This window comes from Eubalaena glacialis, chromosome 2 (assembly GCF_028564815.1).
Source record: "Eubalaena glacialis isolate mEubGla1 chromosome 2, mEubGla1.1.hap2.+ XY, whole genome shotgun sequence".
Classification (NCBI taxonomy): Eukaryota; Metazoa; Chordata; class Mammalia; order Artiodactyla; family Balaenidae; genus Eubalaena; species Eubalaena glacialis.
Window position 1 is genome coordinate 79,470,460 of NC_083717.1, and position 23,757 is coordinate 79,494,216.

Below are 23,757 nucleotides of genomic sequence, written 5' to 3' on the forward strand. Positions count from 1 at the left end.
AATTTTAAAAATATATATATATATGTTCCAAATGAAAGAACAAGGTAAAACCTCAGCAAAAATTCTTAATAAAATGGAGATAAGACACATTATAATTAAAATGTCAGAAGTTAAAGACACGGAGAGAATCTTAAAAGCAGCCAGAATAACCAACTAGTTATGTACAAGCAGACCCTCATAAGATTACCTGCAGATTGGTCAGCAGAAACTTTACAAGCCAGTGGGATTGGCACAGTATATTCAAAATGCTAAAAGGAAAAAAATCTCCATCTGTGATCAAGAATACTCTATCCAGCAAAGTTATCATTCAGAATTGAAGGAGAGAGAAAGAGATTTTAAAACAAGCAAATGCTGAAGGAGTTTATCACCTGTGAACCAACCTTACAAGAAATGTTAAAGGGACTTCTATAAGCTCTAAAGAAAGGGTACTAACTATTAGCAAGAAAACATATGAAAGAATAAGTGTCACTGAGAAAGTAAATATATAGTAAATGTAATGGGTTAGTTATAAAGCTAGTATGAAGATAAAAAAACAAAAGTAGTAAAACTATGATTATAATAACTAATGGATACAGAAGATTAAAAGATATAAAATGTGACATAAAACATTAGAGGGCAGAGTAAAAACGTTGAACTTCAGAATGTAATCAAATTTAAGGTGTTAACCACCTAAAATAGACTTATAAGTTTTTATATGTAAGCCTTATGGTAACCATAAAGCAAAAACCTATAGTAAATACACAAAAGATAGAGAGAAAGCAGTACAAGCATATCACTAAAGAAAGTCATCAAACTACAAAGAAAGAGAGCAAGAGAAGAATAAAGGAACAGAGAGGAACCACAAAAACATCCAGAAAACAAATAAGATGGCAATAAGTACATACCTGTCAATAATTACGTTAAATGTAAATTTACTAACTCCTTCAATCAAAAGACAGAGTGGCTGAATAGATAAAAAACAAAACCCATCTATATGCTACCTACAGGAGACTTGCTTTAGATATAAGGACACACAGAGACTTGAAAGTGAAGGGATAGAAAAAGATATTACATGAAAACAGAAACCAAAAAAAGCTGGGGTAGCTATACTTTTATCAAAATTGACTTTCAAACAAAGGCTATATAATAAGAGACAAAGAAGACATTACATTATATTGGGCCAACCCAACAAGAAGATAAAACATTTATAAAATATTTTTTTGTCCAACTTAGGAGGACCTAAATATGTAAAGCATATATTAACAAACTTGAAGTGAGAAACAGACACCAGTACAACAATAGTAGCAGACTCTAATGCCCCCTTTACCTCAGTGGATAGATCATCCAGACAGAAAATCAATAAGGAAACATCATCCTTAAAAGACACAGTAGACCAGATATACTTAAAAGATATATAAAAGACATTCCATCCAAAAACAAGAGAATGCATTCTTTTCAAGTACAGATGGAACATTCTCCAGGATAGATCATATGTTAAGCCACAAGACAAAGTTAATAAATGTAAGAGAATTGACATCATGTTAAGCATCTCTTCCAACCACAGTGGTATGAATCTAGAAATCAATTACATGAAGAAAAGTGTAAAATTCACAAATATGTGGAACTTCAACAACATACTACTTGAACAACCAATGAGTCAAAGAAGAAATCGAAAGAGAAATAAAAAAAATACTTTGAGACTAATGAAAATGGGAATATAACAAAGTTTATGGAATACAGTAAAAGCAGTTCTAAGAGGAAAGTTAATGGCAATAAATGCCTACCTTAAGAAACAAGAAAAGTCTCAAATAAACAACCTTACTTTTCACCTCACTAGATAAAGAAGTATAAAGCCTAAAGTTAGTAGAAGGAAAGAAATAAAGATTAGAGCAGAAATAAATGAAAAAGACAATAGAAAATATCAATGAAAATAAGAGCTGGTTCTCTGAAAAGGTAAACAATACTGAAAAACCGTAAGCTAGACTCACCAAGAAAAAAAGAGAGGACTCAAATAACATCAGAAATGAAGAGGAGATAGTACAACTGGTAGCACAGAATACAAAGGATCATAAGAGACTACTTTGAACAGTTATATGCCAACAAATTGAACAACCTAGAAGAAATGGATAAACTCCTAGAAACATACAACCTACCAAGACTGAATCATGAAGAAATAGAAAATCTGAACCAACTGATTACTAGTAAGGAGATGGAATCAGTAATCAAAAACCTCCCAACAAACAAAAGTCCAGGAACAGGCAGGTTCACTGGTGAATTCTACCGAACATTCAAAGAAGAATTACTACCTATCCTTCTCAAACTCTTCCAAAAAATAGAAGGGGTGGAAACTCTTCCAAACTCATTTTGTGAGGCCAGCGTTACCCTGATCCTAAAACTGGACAAGGATGCCACAAAAAAAGAAAATTACAGGCCAATATTCCTGATGAATATAGATGTAAAACATATTAGCAAACTGAATTCAACAATACATTGAAATGATCATACACCATGATCAAGTGGGATTTATTCTAGAGATGCAAGGCTGGCTCAACATTCACAAATCAGTCAATGTGATTCAACACATTAACAAAATGAAGGATAAAAATCATATCATTTCCATAGCTACAGGAAAAGTATTTGACAAAAATCAACATTCATTTATGATAAAAACTCAACAAAGTGGCTATGAAGGGAATGTACCCCAACATAACAGAAGCCATATATTGTACAACAAGCCCACGGTCAACATCATACTCAAAAGCTGAAAGCTTTTCCTCTAAGATTAGGAACAAGACAGGGATGCCCACTTTTGCGACTTTTATTCAGCATAGTATTGGGAGTCTTAGCCAGAGCAGTTAGGCAAGAACAAGAAATAAAAGGCATCCATATTGGAAAGGAGGGAGTAAAACTGTCACCATTTGCAGATGACATGACGTTATATATAGAAAACCCTAAAGACTCCAACAAAAAAAACTGTTAGAATGAATAAACAAATTGAGTAACGTTGCAGGATACAAAATCAATACACGAAAATCTTTTGCATTTCTACACACTAATAACAGACTATCAGAAAGCAAAATTAAGAAAACAATCCCATTTCCAACTGCATTAAAAAGGATAAATTACCTAGGATTACATTTAACCAAAGATGTTCAAGACCTGCATACTGAAAACTACAAGACATCAAGGAAAGTAGTTGAAGAAGACACAAATAAGTGGAGAGAGATTTTGTGCTCATGGATTGGGAGAAATAATAGTGTTAAAATGTCCATACTACCCAAAGTAGTCTACAGATTCAATACAATCCCTATCAAAATTCCAATAGCATTTTTCACAGAAATAGAACAAAGAATTCTAAAATTTGTATGAAACCACAAAAGACCTCAAGTGGCCAAAGCAATCTTGAGAAAGATGAACAAACGTGTAAGCATCACACTCCCTGATTTCAAGCTCTATTTCATATCTATAGTAATTAAAACAGCATGGTATTGGCATAAAGACAAACATGTAGTTGAATGGAGCAGAATAGAGAGCCCAGAAATAAACCCACACATATGTGATCAATTAATTTACAACAGAGGAGCCAAAATTAGTGGGGTAAGGACAGTCTCTCCAATAAATGGAGTAGAGAAAACTGGAGAGCCACATGCAAAAGAATGAAACTGGAACACTATCTTATACTGCACATAAAAATCAACTCAAAATGGATTAAAGACTTGAACATAAGATCTGAAATTATAAAACTCCTAGAAGAAAACATAGGTAGCAAGTTCCTTGACATAGGTCTTGGCAATGATTTTTTTAATCTGACACCAAAAATAAATTCTTTAAAAAGCAAAGATAAGCAAGTGGAACTATATCAAACCAAACAACTTCCACACAGCAAAGAAAACCATCAACCAAATAAAAAGGTAACCTACTGAATGGGAGAAAGTATTTGCAAGTCATATATCTGTTAAGGGGTTAATATTCAAAGTGTATAAAAAACTCATACAACTCAATAACGAAAAAAAAAAGTAATTTGATTTTAAAATGGGGTAGAACATCTCAATAGACATTTTCCAAAGAAGACATAAAGATGGACAACAGGTACATGAAAAGATGCTCAACATCACAAATCATCAGGGAAATGAAAATCAAAACCACAATGAGATATCACCTCACACCTGTCAGAATGGCTGTTATCAAAAAGATAACAAATAACAAGTGTTGGTGAGGATGTGGAGAAAATTGAACCCTCGTGCACTGTTGGTAGGAATGTAAATTGGTGCAGCCACTATGAAAAACAGTATGGAGGTTCCTCAAAAATTAAAACTAGAACTACCATATGATCCAGCAGTTCCACTTCTGGGTATATATCTGACAAATGAAACACTAACTCAAAAAGATAAGCACCTTCATGTTCACTACAGCACTGTTTACAATAGCCAAGATGTGGAAACAACCTAAGTGTCCATTGATGAATGAATGGATAAAGAAGTTGTGTGTATATACAGTGGAATATTATTCAGCTGTAAAAAAGAATGAAATCTTTCCATTTACAGCAACATGTATGGACCTCAAGGGCATTATGCTAAGTGAAATAAGTCAGACAGAGAAAGACAAATACAATGTGATCTCTCTTACATGTTGAAACTAAAAATTCCTTTAAAAAAAAAAAGCTAACAGATATAGATAATATATTGTTGGTTGTCAAAGGATGATGGTGGAGGGTGGGAGAGATGAGTGAACTGGGTCAAGAGGTTAAAAATAAAAAATCTTGACATCATACATTAAGTCAGAAGTATATGCTTTGAATTGTAGGAGTCCATAGCCAAATTAGAATTTTTGGTACACAAATTGAAAGCATGTTCTTATAAGTAAAAGCAGTTGGACTTTATGACATTTTATACACATGCTGTTTTCTTTATTTTTTACATAATGATGTAAGGATTATCTTTTGCGTCAATCTTTTTATAGGTAATAATGTGTCATTGCAATAAGACAGCTTAATTGCATTCTAGGAGCTACTGTCACCATCCTCATTAACTGGCATTTAGGCAGTATAGGTAACACATATACTTTATGTATACTAAAGTATGTGTGAATATTTTCATATAAATAATGTTGAGGCCATTTTTTTTAACATCTGTAAGAAAATAGGGGCTTATTTATAATGGGTTTTGAAATTTAATGTCTCAAAAGAACTATAAAAATAGCTTCGCAGGGAAAAAAAAAAAAAACCTGCCTCAAGGTGGTTGGGGGGATTAAATGATGTAACACATACAAAGCAGTCCAAAAATGTCCAGGTATTGTTATGTATCCTATGACTATATTTTGCCACAAGTCTTTTATGATTTTTATTTATATTTTTGTACCTTTAAACAATGTTTACCTTTAACTTAATCATTTATTTGTAAATGGTATGAATAAACATTGAAGACTGACTTGCTTCCGAGGATTTTGAGTGACATGTTGATGGCCATATTAAATATTAAGCTTAATTTCAAAGGCTGTAAAGCATACTTTTTTTTTTTTTTAATTTTAATTTATTTATTTATTTATTTATGGCTGTGTTGGGTCTTTGTTTCTGTGCGAGGGCTTTCTCTAGTTGAGGCAAGCGGGGGCCACTCTTCATCGCGGTGCACGGGCCTCTCACTATCGTGGCCTCTCTTGTTGCGGAGCACAGGCTCCTGACGCGCAGGCTCAGTAGTTGTGGCTCACGGGCCTAGTTGCTCCGCGGCATGTGGGATCCTCCCAGACCAGGGCTCGAACCTGTGTCCCCTGCATTAGCAGGCAGACTCTCAACCACTGTGCCACCAGGGAAGCCCCTGTAAAGCATACTTTTAAAAAAAGAGTAAGACCAAAAGAAAAATCTCATTTTAAGAATGGCATTAGAGTGTTAGTTATCCTGTGAACAGAACATTCTCTGTACCTTCCCCTTTTGTGAGTCTTGCATAAATATAATGTGACGCTGAGTTAGGTGCTAATTGACACCGTATCTTGCTTGATCAACGTGCAGTTTAGTTATGAAGCAGGAAAACAAGATGTAAACTATCCAAGATCTCCACATGGCCTGGAATGACCTATGGCATGTTACATAGCCCTGGTTTCAAAATTATGAATAGATAGCCTATAAATACTTAATTATACTAAACAGAGTCACTGAATGTCTAGAACTTCTCAATGGGAAAGAGGCTGTAATAATGAAGTTATTTTTCTTTGAAAATTAGAACCACTGAAAATTGGATAGGCCACATCACAATATAGAGCCCTTCCTATCAGGAGAAGTGTTCGGAGGTAACCCATCATTCAGGAGGACAGCCATTTCCACACCTGGCAGGAAGTTGAACTATACAACCTTCTGAACTCATTTCCAGTTCATTAATTTCACAAAATTAAAGAAATTGATGACCTGTCTGGGTATTGTTATTGTTACTTTCAAATTGAGGCACTCTTTATTTTCTCTTTGACATGTAAGGTGTCAAAGTATAGAGTTTTGAACCATAAGCAGTTTTATTCTTAACATTGCCTACTATTTGATTCAGGAGGTCTAATTTGAGTTGTTTATTATATGTCTCCGAAGTATTGGGTTGGCCAAAAAGTGCCTTCGGTTTTAAGTAAAAATAAAAGACATTTTTCATTTTCACCAAGAACTTTATGGAACAACGTATTCACCGTTTTTTTCCACTACCTTCTGCCATTTTTCAGGCAACTTCATAATTCCATCTTCCCAAAACTTTCTATCTTTTTGAGCAGAGAACTGTTCCAGGTGCCTTTTACAGTCTTCCAGGGAATTGAAATTTTTTCCATTAAGAGGATTTTGTAAAGAGCGAAATAAATGGAAATCCAAAGCTGCAATGTCTGGTGAATATGGTGGACGAATCAGAACTTCCCAGCCAAGCTGTAATAGTTTTTGCCTGGTCATCAAAGAAACATGTGGTCTTGCATTATCCTGATGGAAGATTCTGTGTTTTCTGTTGACTAGTTCTGGACGCTTTTCGTGGAGTGCTGCTTTCAGTTGGTCTAATTGGGAGCGTGTTTGACTTAATCTTTGGTTTTCAGGAAGGAGTTCATAATAGAGGACTCCCTTCCAATCCCACCATATACACAACATCACCTTCTTTGGATGAAGACCGGCCTTTGGTGTGGTTGGTGGTGGTTCATTTATCTTGCCCCATGATCTCTTCTGTTTCACATTATTGTACAGTATCCACTTTTCATCGCCCGTCGCAGTTTGTTTTAAAAACAGAACGTTTTCATTATGTTTTAGTAGAGAATCGCACGTGGAATTACGGTCAGGAAGGTTTTCTTCGCTTAACTTACATGGAACCCAAACATCAAAGCGATGAACATAACCAAGCTGGTGCAAATGATTTTCAGCACTTGATTTGGATATTTTGAGTATGTTGGCTATCTTCTGTGTGTTATAATGTTGACTGTTCTCAATTAATATCTCAATTTGATCGCTATCAACTTCAACTGGTCTACCTGACTGTGGAGCATCGTCCAGCGAGAAACCTCCAGCACAGAACTTCGCAAACCACTTTTGACACGTTCAGTCCGTCACAGCACCTTCTCCATATGCTGCACAAATCTTTTTTTGCATTTCGGTTGCGTTTTTACCTTTCTTGAAATAATGTTGCTTTTTTTCTTCCCATCTTCAATATTAAAATGGCTACACAAAAATTCACCAGTTTTGATAAGTCTTTTTTTAAATGCACACTGATATGACAGCTGTCACATACAATCTAACAAAACTGTTTCGAATGAAGTTAAAGACAATAAGTGCTACTAGAGCCATCTTACAGAAAAAACCAAACGAACCTTTTGGCCAACCGATACTTTATATATTTATCCACTAAAGAGTATTTTAAAGGTAAGTTCATTGTTACTCTTCCAAATAGTGAATTCCCTGCTTTTAGTGGAATAAATAAGAATCAAAAACCAGATTAAACTAGATGGTCACATTCTGAAATCACACTCAGGATTAGTTCAATTTGACAAGCAACTTTTGCATTGGTCATCCTGATACTTAATTTTGCCAACCTTCCACCTACCCCTTCTGCCAAAATAAATAACTTTGGTATACTAATATAATGAAAAAAATATCAAAACCTAAATCACAAAAGGAGAATAGAATGGATATTATATCTCTCATTAGACTCATTGCTTTGATTCTCTTTATTTGGTTTCAGTTTTTTTAGGCCCATCTGCCAGTGCTGTCATAGGAGCCAGTGGGCCCTGTTTTCTTTTTTGCTTTGTTTGTTTTATGTGTTTCTTTAAGGTTTCTTGTCATTTTAAATATGACATACTTATTAAGTCATATTTAAAGTCATTTTAAGTTGTATGTCATATTAAGGTTTAATGTGACACGTGGGCTTAATATGACTCTTCAGTCTTGTTCCTAGTGCTAATAATACAGTGGTGAACCAGATAGATATGGTCACTGCCCTGGTTGAACTTACAGTCTAATGGAGGATACATAACAAATAAATTGGCTGTTACATAATTTTAAGTCAGGAGAAGAAAAGAAACAAAGTACACAGACAAGGAATATGGTGAGGGTATGGCAGGAGAGCACTGCTTTAGATGGGGTAGTCAGTAGAGACCCTTTCAAAATCATAACAAGCAGGGGCTTGAAGGGTAAGAAAGTATTCCAGGTAGAGGAAACAAGTATCAAGTCCCTAAGGTGTGAAAGAGATCATTCACATTTTCTTTCTGCGCTGGTTTAAACCATAAAGATGACCAATTTAACTTGCTACTGAAATGGTTATGATTTGATGCAATTCATTTAAATTGTCAGCCCCCCAAAATAGTCACTCCTTCGCTTTGTGCTTTAAACCTTGGCGCCTGAGCCACTTGGAGTATTAGTCTCAGCTTACATATGATGTATCTAATATTCCTTATAGAGGGAGTTCTCGATACATGTTAGCTCCTTTCCCTTCTCCCTACTCTGCAGCATTGTTGAGAACGCATTTGCTAGGCAACTCTTCTCCTTCCCCTCAGCCCCACCCCCAACAGAAGTGTGTGGTATTTGGTGCTGGGATAGGGAGGGCACAATCAAGAAAAACACCAGTCTTCAGACCTACCCTGTTCTCTCTATTAAGGCTCCCAGCGTTCCCAACCTTCTCCTGAGTCTCTACCAATTTGACTTCTGGAATTCAGGTCACTTCAAGAATGTTGCCAGGATATTCATCCATCTACAAGAACTCAAGTCCCAGTTACCATTATATGCTGCCCATTCCAGTGGTTTTCCTTCTTCATCCTAAACCTCTCTCCTTGGCTCGCTACTGCATGACTTCTTCATCGAGAAGCTGCTCTAGTTGATGCTGAAATGGGGGATGAGCTGGGGAGATTTGATTGAGTTATTTTGGAATTCCTCTGACTTGCTCTTTGGTAGCGGTTCTCCCAAAGGCCAACAGTTATGAGGGAGGCCTTGGTAGCCAGAATAGGACGTGGCATTTTCCTTCTGCTGAACTGGTAGAGAAGGAATTGGCCTTTTACCCATGACTGGCAGCTGTAGAGAGAAACAGAACACCTGATCTAGTAGTAGGTAAGACTTGGCTTGTTTCCCTGGTCCCCCTTGAAGTTACTGCCTTACAAGGTACTTTCTCCTGGCAATAATGGGGGGCGGGGGTGGTGGTGAGAACACTGTGCCTTCATTTTTTTCCCTTATTGGTAAAATGAGAGTGTTGGTATAGATGATCCCTAAGGTCCCTTTTAGTTCTAATACATCGTGTTTCTATTCCAAACCATGTGGTAGTTTTGTGTCTAATGTCTGCCACACATAATGTTTCCATTGGAAATTATTCCAGTATGTGAGCTTGATATATATGTGGAAACGTATAGCCCTAGTGGTCGAGCCTGGATATTCTCATTTCAGAATGCACGGTTGGATTGTAGCTGGAAAACTTTGCACTGCCAATGTCTTACTGCAAGTTTTTGCTAGTAAAAGCAGTAGTACTGTGTACCCTGAGGATGAAACAAGCTGAGTAAGCCTGAGTTAGTCTTTAAAGAAGGATGAACATGTATCAATGAAAATTGTGGTGAATGACTTGAAGATGTGTTTTTTCACTTTGTCATAGGGGTCAAGTTGGACTGAAATAACGCTGTGCTAATGTGATGCTGAGTTCTGTTGCTCTCTCTGAATTGATCCCTCCTTCTTTTGCAGGAGCTATTGTGACAATCTTGGTTACCATCCATTAAGTGCTGCTGACTTTGGAAAGATCATGAAAAATGTCTTTCCAAACATGAAGGCACGTCGTCTGGGCACGAGAGGCAAATCTAAATATCCTTTACCAGAATGGTTTTTAGTAATCTCTTTAAGTTCTCACTTATTACAGAACATCTGCTGCTGTAGTTCAACTAGCAGCTATATTTAGAAATAAACTTAAATCAACAAATATAAACGACTCAGAAGTACTTAGAATAATTGTAAATTGTATTTTCCCAGCTGTTTATCACACTGCAAGAGAAATAACAAATAGTGGTTATTAGGATTGTGATAGATTTCACCTTACTCTGCCACTATAATGTGTTCTTAATGGTCTGATCTTCTTTTCCTTAACAATAAGAATTACTAAGGCACGCCACAGTACAGCAGTTGTAAATTATATCAGTGAAAGTGGAGAAAGATGTTAGTTTATCATCTTTCCTTCCTCTAATTTAGAAACATAGGGATCTCCTTGGCAATATATACAACATTCAAAAAATTTTTCTGTGGAACTTGTGCTGGAGGATTAGTGTTTTCTTTGTATTTTCATCCAACCCTTTAAAGGCTGTATTAAAATTAAAGCCAGGGCATGGAAAAGACCCCTCTCATGATAGAGAAATACTTAGGAGCAAACAGAAGTAAGGAAATTAAAATTAAGAGTTTACTAAAGTTCTTCCTACCCTTGGAAGAAGATTGTAACGTGGAGGGTCTCTGTATCGTATTAGAAATACATCATTTCTCTCTGCTTAGCTTTTGGCCTTTTTCAAAGCATAAAAATTCTGCTGTAGGGGACATGAAAAGGGGAAGGGGAGAGGCTGCTTTTCTAAAACGGCTCCAGGTGTTCTTTAACCAGTTGTTGCACGACCGAGTCTTGTTTCCTGAGTACAAACAAAAATGTCTTCGTGTGTCTTTGGCATGTTACAGGTGATAATCCTGTACGTTTCAGTGGAAAAAGAGAAGTGAAAAGGTTAAAGCCCTTGTGACACTCTTAAGAGTTGTTTTTGTCCCAGTGCCCTGGGCTAAAGTTTCCCTTCTCTCTGCCAGGTTTCCATCTGGATATTCCTTTCCTTCTGACCTGTTTCTTACTGGTGGCTGGCACAGCTTATTAGGAACATTTATTCATAAAATTTATAACAGATGAAAATCATTTTGTTCCATTTAAGCCAGTAACATTCTACAAGGACTGTTTCAGTTTCAAAAGAGTAAAGGTGCCCTGAGTTTCTAATATTAAGTTTTCTTTTACTGAAGAACTCAGAAAGTAGATGGTATCTCAGGCTGATTTTATTCTCATTTCATATATAGTTACTTTTCAAGTGCTAACTATATAAACAGTTCATTTAATTTCAAGTACTTTAGACCTTAACCATTTATTACGTATTGCTACAGTGGACTAAGAAAAAAAGCTTTTGTTCATATGCCAACACTGCCCAATCTTGATTTTCACAAAACTGGGGATGGGGTAAGAATTTCTGCCTTTTCTTTTTGATAAGTAGAATTGTACCTTATTATCAACATTGAAACGATTCTGCATGGTCTGATTTGGATAAAACCAGGGACCAGGAACTGTCGTTTACTAAATAAATGAGCCAAAAAATTCAACAGTGGCTGGTAACTGTTAGCATATATGACTTATATCACCGTGGTTCGTGAAATTAAGGAGAAAAAAGATGGATCTAAAGTTCCTGATTTGTAGATATATCCATGGTCTATATTGTCAAGAGGAAAATTTAAGTTATAGAATAACATATAGAACGAATGTTTTCAGAAGAGAAAATACAGCTTATGGCATAGTTTGTTTTCTTGATGTTAGAAAAGGCTTTTTAAAAAATTCAAAAGATCTGTTAGTTTTCATATATGTTTAACAATATATGTTTAAATGTTATATTCACAACACTGCTGGTGGCTGTGCACCAGTGGGTATAGGCATAGGCCTCATATTTGCAGGTCTCTACTTTTATGCCTGCCAGTTCCGGTCACTTAGTACTACTTTGACTCAATAGTTTTATATTGTATCTTCTGATTAAGAACATGTATCTTAAGTGTGCTTCAATTTAATTTCTCTGAACTTTCTTTTAAAAGTCTTTTCCTTTTTCCTTTGTTTAGTTGGAAGGAGCTGAACCTTCTGGGCAGCTTCAAAATATTGATGAGGAAGTTATCACTTCTGCTTGCCGTCTTGTGTGTGAGTGGGCCCAGAAAGTGTTAAGCCAGCCATTTGACACGGTCTTGGAATTAGCCCGCTTCCTTGTAAAAAGTCACTATATAGGCACCAAGTCGATGGCAGCTCTAACTGTAATGGCCGCAGCACCACCAGGTACAAAATTATTAAGAAGCTAAAACTGACAGGGTGTTAACTATGTTTAGAGTCGGTAGTAAAAAGAAGAGCTTAGCCAAAGACCTCCTTTGTCTTTTTAGTATTTGTATGTGTTCACTCTTATTTCCCTTAATACTAAATTCAGATGGGCTTGTTGAGCTAACAAAAATAATAGTAGTTCTTTCATGATAAACTTTTAAGTTATAGCTTTGTATGTTGCTCTGCTTAAGTATGAAACTTTTATGATTTCCTAGTTGGTATTTCATTAATTTTTCCATTGCTGTTTTAAAGTTTAAAGAATATGTGTATGTGTACTTTTAAGTATATATGTATTTCTAAATTAATAAATTAAATATTACAAGTAAAAAGTAAGATTAAGTTTTTTAATTACTTGCTAAGACTCCTATCCCCAAAACTAATACTTATAAATGAAATGATCTTTGGACAATGTGAAAGGTACCTTAGTCTCACAAAAAATAAACCATGTGAAGCATTCCTATGAAATAGCAAGAGTGATTTTTTTTAATATGCATTCAGATGAGTATTGTTATTCAGATAGGAACTTAAGAATTAACAGTATTAGGACTGACAGTATCGTTGGAATAATAACTCCCTCCTAAATTAATAGCTGTGTAAAGTATCTATTTTAATGAAATTTTTTAAATGTCTTATTTCATTCATACTTTATAAACCTAAAAAAGAGTGAATACATTTTGTTATTACTCTAGGAAATTATAACTTCTATAAAAAATGTATTAATATGAAACAGTAGATTTATCACAGCCAGAACTATAATTATAATTATACTCTTAAATAACTTTACTTTTCTATCTTAACTTCATTATTTTAATAAGGAATCCTTTTTCTCTGTTCAAATTTATCAGAAGCTTTAAGCATTTGCAGTATGTGTGTGAGAGAGATTGTTCTGTTCTCTCATTTTATTGTCAATTGAGGACCATAAATGTCAGGAAAATAGCCTTTTACAAGAGCCTCATCATAATTTTTCCTGTCTCGATATAAAATGGGTGGCTCAAATCTGTACACTTATAGTTACACAGGGGCAGGAGAGTGTTTAGGCTGCCTCATCTAGCTAGATAGCTCACATCTGTTACCTCATTTATTCCCCCAGCGGTCCTGTAAGATAGGGGATATTTATCCCCATTTCACAGATCGGGAAACAGATTCAGGGAGATTAAGTAATTTGTCCATAGTCAGATAAGCAGTGGAATTAGCCAGAATTTGAATCCTGATTTGTCTGTCTCCAAACCCCAGGTTACTCCTTTACACCAGACTGTCTTCCTAGCTTCTGGCAAAATGAGGTTCTAAGAGATATGGGCCCTTCAACTTTCTGTGTTCTCTTTCTCCTACCCCTACTGACACCCAGGAGAGTACTTCCACAAGTTGAGGACTTAGGAGGTATCATGGGGTAAAGAAACAGAGACATCTCTATCTTCTTATTTCCCACGTATTCACATAGTCTCACTGAAAGAAATGTTGAATGAATGGATTTTTAAGGCATAAGTGTGAAGAAAGGTGTATTTTTTAAACCAAAATACTAAGAATCACATATATAAGTAGGCATTTTCACTTTTTGAAAGTAGCTTGGGAGGCTGACTGTTTTTTTTAATAATCTTCTGAAATTTCGTTCTCAGCCATTGCCACTTTGTTTTTTTTTTTTTTAATTTATTTTTGGCTGCAGTGGGTCTTCGCTGCTGCATGCGGGCTTTCTCTAGTTGCAGCAAGCGGGGGCTACTCTTCGTTGTGGTGCGCAGGCTTCTCATTGCGGTGGCTTCTCTTGTTGTGGACCGTGGGCTGTAGGTGCACGGGCTTCAGTAGTTGTGGCACGTGGGCTCACCAGTTGCCGCTCGCGGGCTCTAGAGCTCAGGCTCAGTAGTTGTGGCACACGGCTTAGCTGCTCCGCAGCATGTGAGATCTTCCCGGACCAAGGCTCGAACCCGTGTCCCCTGCATTGGCAGGGAGATTCTTAACCACTGCACCACCAGGGAAGCCCCATTGCCACTTTTAAAAATATCCTTTGGTAGTGATGAATCTTCATCCTTTGAAGGTGCATTTGGTTTTTTGTAAGTATCGTCTCCATATTAAGAACAGGTTGTATTACAGATGTCCTTTGTAAGCAGCTGCTTGGAACTCATGCCTGTCCAGAAACCCTGGCAGGAGGCATGAGACAGCGAGCTTGAGCGGTTGGCACAGGCTCTCGGGTGCAGGTGCTGAGCAGCCAGAGCCAAGGCTGCGGACCGGATGGGAGCAGTGCAATTCGAGTTGGATTTGAGGGGAAAGAATAGTACTTAGGTGATAAAAGGGGGGTCAGAACATGCGGGATTGTTGAGCAGTGAGTGTGTGGGTTAGAGTTTACAGTCGCTTTCTCTCCTTCCCGTCTCCCACTCCTGAAGCTGTTGCTGTTAACAAGATGAAAAGCAGAAACGGCTGGGGAAGGGAAGGTCAGGATGTGCCAGCAGGGCAGGAGTGCCCTCCCTTTGCCTCTCTCCACTGTTTCTACTGACCCCTGCTCACTTTCTAATGATCTTAATGCCACTCCCTAAATGTGAAATGTGCTTTTGAAAAATTAGTTGTATTACATAATCAAGTTTTCTTAAAATTTATCCCTTGCTTATTTTATCATTCCTTTTTCTCAGTGTTGATCTTACTACTACTTTAAAAAGCTTTCTCAGTGACCCTTTTTATAGACTATCTTAACCTCAGTCTTATTGAGAAACTCTGCTTAATTTCTCCTAGGTCATACTGGAATAATTAAATACATAAATAAATAAATAAATAAATAAAGCACTTAAAATTGTAGTACCTATTTCTGTGAAATTCTTGTAGAATTAAAGACTTGTTTTCCCCATACAATTTTTTTCTAAGATATGGATGGTTTCAGCAAATATTTATTGAGTGCCCCTTGTGGACTGAATATTAAAATCATGAAAATGCATGAATTTCTTAATTAGAGAAGGGGGAAGGGAGATTTTTCTGACATCTACTGATAAAATGTAAAACATGCTCTCTTGGCATTTATCTTAGCTTTTGCGCATTAGTGGCATAGCTACTACTCTTTTCAAAATCTTCATCTATTATTGCAGATATAACTACAGCTGTCACCCAAGTTGAACCATATTTTAAGGTGTCAATTAAAACCATATTGACAAATGTTTATAAACTGGAAGTGTAATATTTATGCTTTATAAAGAAATTGTGAGTTAAAATTTGCTGGGTTTGGTTGCTTTGTCCAGTAAATGGCTACATAGTCTTAGAAATTGAGTTGTAACTGCTTTCTATAAAGAAGAGTATTTTAGCTTTACTTTCTGTTTATTTTCAGGAATTAAAGGAATTACCCAGCCTTCTGCTTTTATACCTACAGCTGAAAGTAATTCCTTTCAGCCCCAAGTGAAGACTCTGCCATCTCCTATTGATGCTAAACAGCAATTGCAACGGAAAATCCAGAAGAAGCAACAAGAACAGAAACTACAATCCCCTTTGCCAGGAGAATCCTCAGCAAAAAAATCAGAAGGCGCTACAACCAATGGAGTGACTAGTCTTTCTAATGGAAATCCTGCAATCCTCTCTCCTCAGCCTATCGGTATCGTTGTGGCAGCTGTCCCTAGTCCCATTCCGGTAATATCATTAAATAGCATTTGGCCTTCCTGGGATTGTGGGAAGTCAGTTGTTTAGTTAAAAGTGGCACAGAAGAAGGAGGCAAGTATAGGTGTAGATTCAGTTATAAACTGATTTTGTGACCACACACAGATTTCACTTCAGTCGGTTGTCTTTTATTCAGGATATACGTTGTTGATTACAACGTGAGCTATAAAAGGAACAGAAGTGAAATTACAAGACATTTAAGTTTGCACATAACCAGTCAGAGCTTTATGTAAGAGATGAGTCATTTTCAGAGTTGTTTCATCTCTCTCTAAGCGAAGGTGACACAATTGCAAACTTTTTTTGGTTTATATTTTTTTCCTTTTTAACATTCAGATGGAGCAAAATTGTAATATGTGTTGGTAATACATTAACATAGACTTGTCTCAGTGGCTTGCTGGACATGGGACCTCAGGCAAGTCTCTAAGCTACTCTGAGTCTCTTTCCTTATCAACAAATAGAGGTTATGGTCTACTCCTTGCCTGTCTCACACAGCTGAGTTTATGATGAAGAGGCTTTTAAAATGAGAGTGCGTGGGCTTCCCTAGTGGTGCTGCACTTAAGAATCCACCTGCCAATGCAGGGGACACGGGTTCGAGCCCTGGTCCGGGAAGATCCCACATGCCACGGAGCAACTAAGCCCGTGCACCACAACTACTAAGCCTGCGCGCTAGAGCCCGCGTGCCACAACTATTGAGCCCGTATGCCACAACTACTGAAGCCTGTGCTCCTAGAGCCCATGCTCCACAACAAGAGAAGCCCCCGCAATGAGAAGCCCACGCACAATGAGAAGCCGGTGCACCACAACGAAGAGTAGCCCCTGCTCGCTGCAACTAGAGAAAAGCCCACACGCAGCCACAAAGAGCCAAAGCAGCCAAAAATAAATAAATTAATAAATAAATAATTTTTTTTAAATGTTTAAAAATAAATAAATAAAAATAAAATGAGAGTGCATCATGCTAAAGCAAGATGGTATTTTTTGTTGTTATTTATGATGTTATTAGGGAAATATAGTATCTTGTGGTTTTTTCCTGTTCTTATCATTATCCGTATCATCGTCATCATCATGTTATTGAAACATGGAATACCTGGGAACCATACTCTTGCACTATTCATTGTAGAGCAAACTGGGGGAGGCAGTAGTTTTATCTGAGACCTTATCCACAGTGGTTTATTAGTAATGCCCAAGGTAGATCCACTTATAAGACAGTCTCCCCTGTGAGTGAGTCATCTTGCCACAGACTCCAGTTAGATACCTTTATAGTTGCACGTTTCTTCAAGATTTTATTTCTGCTCCCTATAACCTCCTTAAAATTCACTGTTTTAGCAAGTATTCATCACAAATGTGAAGTTTTTCATTGAAGTCTTCATACTCTTCTTACATATCATTGTATTTGGTAACTATATTACACTGTGTTGCATTTATTATAGGATTTACTTGTCTGGTCATATCGAATCTGGTCTAAAAACTCTTGTCTAACATACGAACTGTCCTTTTTTTTTTCTTTTTAGCATTACATGTATTAAATGCCTTAATACTCATGAATATATGAATTGCTATTTATATTCTAGACTTGTTACATCTGATATTTTTGTTTTCTGCCTTTTTAACAGGTCCAGCGGACCAGGCAACTGGTAACTTCACCAAGTCCAATGAGTTCTTCTGACGGCAAAGTTCTTCCCCTCAATGTACAGGTGGTCACTCAGCACATGCAGTCTGTGAAGCAGGCACCAAAGACTCCTCAGCACGTCCCAGCCAGTCCTGGGGGGGATCGCTCTGCTCGGCACCGCTACCCTCAGATCTTACCCAAACCAGCCAACACCAGTGCCCTCACCATCCGCTCTCCAACTACTGTCCTCTTTACTAGTAGTCCCATCAAAACCGCTGTTGTACCCACGTCACACGTGAGTTCTCTAAATGTGGTGAAAATGACAGCAATATCCCTCACACCCAGCAACAGTAGTGCCCCTCTGAAACATTCTGCCTCAGTAAACAGTGCTGCAGGAACAACGGAAGAATCAAGGACCATTCCACAGATCAAGAATGGTTCTGTTGTTTCACTTCAGTCTCCTGGATCCAGGACCAGCAGCACCGGGGGACCATCTGCTGTGGAAGTCAAAATGGAACCTGAGATGTCATCGGATGAGCATCCTGTACAGTGCCAAGAGAACTCTGATGGGGCTGACGTGCCCCAAACAACACCTAGTGCCCTCTCGGGGCAGAAAAGTAATACAGAGGGAGTAGTGCAAAAACCTTCAAATGAAGGTGTTATTGAAATAAAAGCAACTAAGGTCTGTGACCAGAGGACCAAATGTAAAAATCGCTGTAATGAAATTCTGCCAGGCACTTCAACAGGCAATAATCAAAGCACTATCACTCTCTCAGTTGCCACTCAGAACTTAACTTTCACCAGCACCAGCTCACCATCTAATGGTGACTCAATAAATAAAGACCCTAAATTATGCACTAAAAGTCCAAGAAAGCGGCTGTCTTCTGCATTGCAAGAGTCCCAGGTGCCTCCTGTAAAGAAACCAATCGTGGAACAGCTTTCTGCAGTTATCTCGGAAGGTCAGAAACCAGGCAGTGTTAAGAAGGACCAAAAGGTTCCGCATTCAGGGAAAACGGAAAGTTCAGCAGCAGGTTCTCAGATTCCTAGCAAGGTATCAACAAATGTTAACTCGCACGTAGTGGCAAGTCAACCCTTGAAGTCCTCTGCTCTTGTTACCAGTGATTTAGCTTCAGAGCAGCAAACCACACCATCATCATCTCCAGATATAAAAGTAAAGCTTGAAGGCAGTGTCTTTCTCTTGGACAGTGATTCAAAATCGCATGGCAGCTTTAACCCAAATGAATGGCAACAGGTCACTAAGGATTCTGAGTTTATATCTGCCGGCTGTGAACAACAGCAAGATATCAGTGTTATGACAGTTCCTGAGCACTCTGATATCAATGACTTAGAGAAGTCTGTCTGGGAATTAGAAGGAATGCCACAGGACACGTATTCCCAGCAACTACACAGCCAGATACAAGAATCTTCTTTGAGTCAACTGCAAGCACAGTCTTCAGATCAGTTACCTCTACAGTCCGAACTGAAGGAGTTCGAGCCTTCTGTTTCCCAAGCAAATGAAAGCTACTTTCCTTTCGATGAGGAGCTGACACAGGACAGTATTGTAGAGGAGCTGGTGCTCATGGAGCAACAGATGTCAATGAACAATTCTCACGCTTACGGTAACTGTTTGGGAATGACCCTTCAGAGTCAGTCCGTGACTCCAGGCGCGCCAGCGTCATCTCACGCCCCCAGCACCCACTTCTATCACCCCATCCGTAGCAATGGCACCCCGATCCCCACCCCCACCCCGACCCCCACCCCGACCCCGACCCCCACCCCCACCCCCACCCCCACATCTGAAGTGGTTGCCGGGTCTCAGAGCCTGTCACGGGAGAGCCCTTGCTCCAGGTTGGCCCAGACCACGCCCGTGGATAGTGCTTTAGGAAGTAGCCGACATACACCCATCGGTACTCCCCATTCTAACTGCAGCAGCAGTGTCCCTCCCAGCCCCGTGGAATGCAGGAATCCATTTGCATTTACCCCAATAAGCTCCAGTATGGCATATCATGACGCCAGCATTGTCTCAAGTAGTCCTGTGAAACCGATGCAGAGACCCATGGCCACACACCCCGACAAAACCAAGCTTGAATGGATGAATAATGGGTACAGTGGGGTTGGTAATTCATCCGTTTCTGGCCATGGCATTCTCCCAAGCTATCAGGAACTAGTGGAAGACCATTTCAGGAAACCTCATGCTTTTGCTGTGCCTGGACAGTCTTACCAGTCTCAATCCAGACATCATGACACTCATTTTGGTCGTCTGACTCCTGTCTCTCCTGTGCAGCATCAAGGTGCCACTGTAAGTAACACCAACAAACAGGAGGGCTTTGCGGTCCCTGCCCCTCTTGATAATAAAGGAACTAACTCTTCGGCCAGCAGCAACTTCCGGTGCCGAAGCGTGAGCCCTGCTGTTCATCGCCAACGTAATCTTAGTGGAAGCACCCTCTACCCAGTATCTAATATCCCCCGATCTAATGTGACCCCCTTTGGAAGTCCAGTAACCCCTGAAGTTCATGTTTTCACAAACGTTCACACGGATGCATGTGCCAACAACATAGCTCAGAGAAGTCAGTCGGTTCCATTGACAGTCATGATGCAAACAGCCTTCCCAAATGCTCTTCAGAAGCAAACAAACAGTAAAAAAATAACCAATGTTTTGTTGAGTAAACTTGATTCTGACAATGATGATGCAGTGAGAGGTTTGGGCATGAACAACCTGCCCTCCAATTATACAGCCCGGATGAATCTCACTCAGATTTTGGAAACTTCCACCGTCTTTCCTAGTGCCAATCCGCAGAATATGATCGATTCCAGCACTTCTATTTATGAATTCCAAGCACCATCTTACCTCACCAAAAGTAATAGCACCGATCAGATCAGTTTTTCTCCTGGCGATAATCAAGCACAATCAGAAATTGGAGAGCAACAATTAGATTTCAGTAGCACTGTTAAAGACCTGTTGAGTGGAGACAGCTTGCAAACCAACCAGCAGCTGGTAGGTCAGGTAGCATCTGATCTCACTAATCCTGCGTCTGATTTTTCTAGCGACATCAGGTTGTCTTCTGAGCTCTCAGGCAGCATCAATGATTTGAACGCTTTAGATCCAAATCTACTGTTTGATCCAGGTCGTCAGCAGGGACAAGATGATGAAGCTACACTGGAAGAATTAAAGAATGACCCATTATTTCAACAAATTTGCAGTGAATCCATGAGCTCTATGACTTCATCAGGTTTTGAATGGATAGAAAGCAAGGACCACCCTACTGTTGAAATGTTGGGTTAAATTGTATTTTATAATATGTAGCACACTGTATCGAAAGACATATGTATTGTATTTGTCTTAATGGAAGTGCCTCCCGCAGCAGAAACACTTACTATTAATTGTGACATTTTAAGAGTTTGCTGCAGAAGCGGTTTCTTCTTCAGTAGGAAATGGTTAGACTCGCCTCAGCTCTTAACAAGTTTCTGAAGAGAGTAGGCTGTAGAAAAACAAATATTAGGTTTTCAATTTTATAATGTTCCCCATTTAATCACATTGTTTGCTAGTAAACAAAAGAATAACCAGTTTTTACAAGAGCAGTCTAGATCTTTATTTTGTATAAGTTTATTTTAATTCATTGGTTGATCTGCACAGATTTTAGAGGAAACCATTGATTTTAGGTATAGGATTTTTTTGTTGTTGGCATTATCTTTTAGATATGAAATCATAGTTAAGGTGAACTGTAGACAAGAAGGTCTTCCTTGAAACAGGGATAATATTCAGGTTATTATAAGTATTTAGGCTTGAAGCATAGAGCTACTGTAGAATGAAAAAAAAATCTCTGTAGGACTTTCTGGGACTTCAGTACCATTTGCACCTGCAACGAAGGGCTTAAATAGGAGAAAATAATGAAAAATTAAATATTAATGTAAGGAAAGCAAAAGCTGCGCTAAAATATTTAAAAGGAAAAACTAGTAGCCATTTATATTTGTGACCTTGCATTAGTCTTCTTTTAAAATGTTGATTTTAACATGGAGCTAACATAGAGACATGCCCACACGTGCACACACACACAAACAAAACAAGTAATTCCAAACATTGTAATTTAATAGAATAAATACAAGCATGTTAGAAGAATATTTTATGTTTTATTATTTGGTAGTTGAGATAGGGGAATTTAGAAGGAAACTAAAAGCGTTTTCTTAGTTTCATCACAGTATGTCTGCATGCACATATTAAAATTCTATTTAAGATTTATTTTGAAGGGTTTTAATTATAAGTCCTCGATATAGTGACTGACTCCTTCACTGCTCCTGAATATAGAAATGCAATTTGATCGTGGGAATCCCTTTGAAAAACAAATAAGCAGGAGAGAGATAACATAAAAAACTCAACAGAAAACATTTCACCACCTGAGGTCTGAAGTCACAAATCTTTATATCTCTGATAAAACAAAGGGGATATCAATAGTACTTGAAGAAGAGGAGCATTTTATAACATGCTTAATTTTTATTTATTGTGATAACCACAATTGCAAAAGAAGCACTCAGGATTTGTTTTAAAATGTTTCTCTCTGTGGCTCCCATTTTGTTTTGTGAATAATTATTTATGAATTTCATGCTGACACAAATCTTCTCACTAGTCGACAGCTCCATTTAAGTGAGCTTCAAGATCAGTTTCAAATAGACTTAAAAATTGCCGTTAAGTTTTTAAAGCTAACATTAAACCATTGCTATGCTACCTTGAGCCTAGCTAAGCTTTCCTTTACCTTAATTAGTAAGCCAATCAGAAGACTACAATCAACGAATATTTAACAAATGTGATGAAAGGTTTAATTTAATAAGATTTCATTGTTCAATAAATTTGCAAAGTAGGGTATTAACATTTTGATAAATAAATGGTGCTAGGTTTGGCTCAGAGGTTTATATATTGATATGTCCTAGTTATTGGCATTTGTGTGTGTTTGCTGTTATCTTGATTTAATGATCTGTTAGATTTTTTTTCTTGATGCTAGTTATTTCTTCACTGTACATTGAGACACAGCACTACTGCACACCAAAGTATGCAATACCCAAAGGAAACTGTGTGATTTCTTTTAACAAATGATGGGAGCCTTTCTACATGAGATACTCTGAAAAGGAGATTTTGAGGCCATTCTAATCCCTTGTTTACATTATTAGCTTCCTACTAATACAAAAATAATGGAAATCTTTTTTGATAAAAATATAAAGACTGGAGGATTTTTAACCCCCTGTACAGTATTGCAGCAAACACTTTAAATTTGGTTGAATTCGTCCAGCAAACTTTCTGGGGTTCATATATTGCACTAAATTTGTTGAACCTGTGGTAGGCACATCTCTTAGGATAAATGCAACCAATACAGTCCACAGATTAAACTTTTTAAATGTGTTTCATTATGAAAAGACAAAATGTCATCAAAGTGACAGATAAAATTGTCTTATGTAGCAATGTGCATTAATCTCAATGAGATATTTCTATTTCTTATTCTCTTACATGAGAATATTACAGCAGGAAGAGTTAAGTTTAGTTTGCTTCACCATGTTAATACATGATCACAAAATGTGCATGAGTGTTATTGACTTATCTTGTACAGTACTAGGTATTCCTGTAACCACTTTTTTTTTTTCTTGGCTGTACTGAAACTGGTTCATTGTTAACCAGACAAGCATAGTTATTCACAAGTTATTTGCTTTTTTATGTTTACTAATTCTGCTTAGTTATTGTTGAATATGTTCTTTTCTCAGATTATTTTCATTGTTTTGATGTTTTAAACATTTTGCATACTGTTTATCATGATAAGACTTCATGAAGTAAATAATTTTGCATATAATTGCAATAAGCACTGACTTTTGAACTGAAAAGAAGGAAAGTGTTTTTTTGTGCAGTGCATCAGAGGTTCATATAACAGTCTTGTACTATAATGTGCTTTACTACACCATAAATGACAAAAACAAGCCCTGTTTCATGTTTTCATTTAGTGCAAAAATTCAAGATTTCCCCAGTGT

At 37.6% G+C, this 23,757-nt stretch overlaps 1 protein-coding gene across 2 annotated transcripts in view; it reads left to right on the forward strand.

The window, feature by feature from the left end:
• The window catches only part of RFX7 (regulatory factor X7), a 151,008-nt gene extending 129,683 nt beyond the window's left edge, over nt 1–21,325 (forward strand). For both annotated transcript variants that reach the window (XM_061180293.1, XM_061180291.1), the window contains exons 6-10: nt 10,133–10,249; nt 11,549–11,633; nt 12,278–12,485; nt 15,823–16,118; nt 17,756–21,325. In XM_061180293.1, coding sequence (XP_061036276.1) covers nt 10,133–10,249; nt 11,549–11,633; nt 12,278–12,485; nt 15,823–16,118; nt 17,756–21,034 — 3,985 coding nt within the window. In that variant the 3' untranslated portion in view covers nt 21,035–21,325. The remainder of the gene's footprint in view (nt 1–10,132; nt 10,250–11,548; nt 11,634–12,277; nt 12,486–15,822; nt 16,119–17,755) is intronic.
• Nucleotides 21,326–23,757: the final 2,432 nt, after the last annotated feature.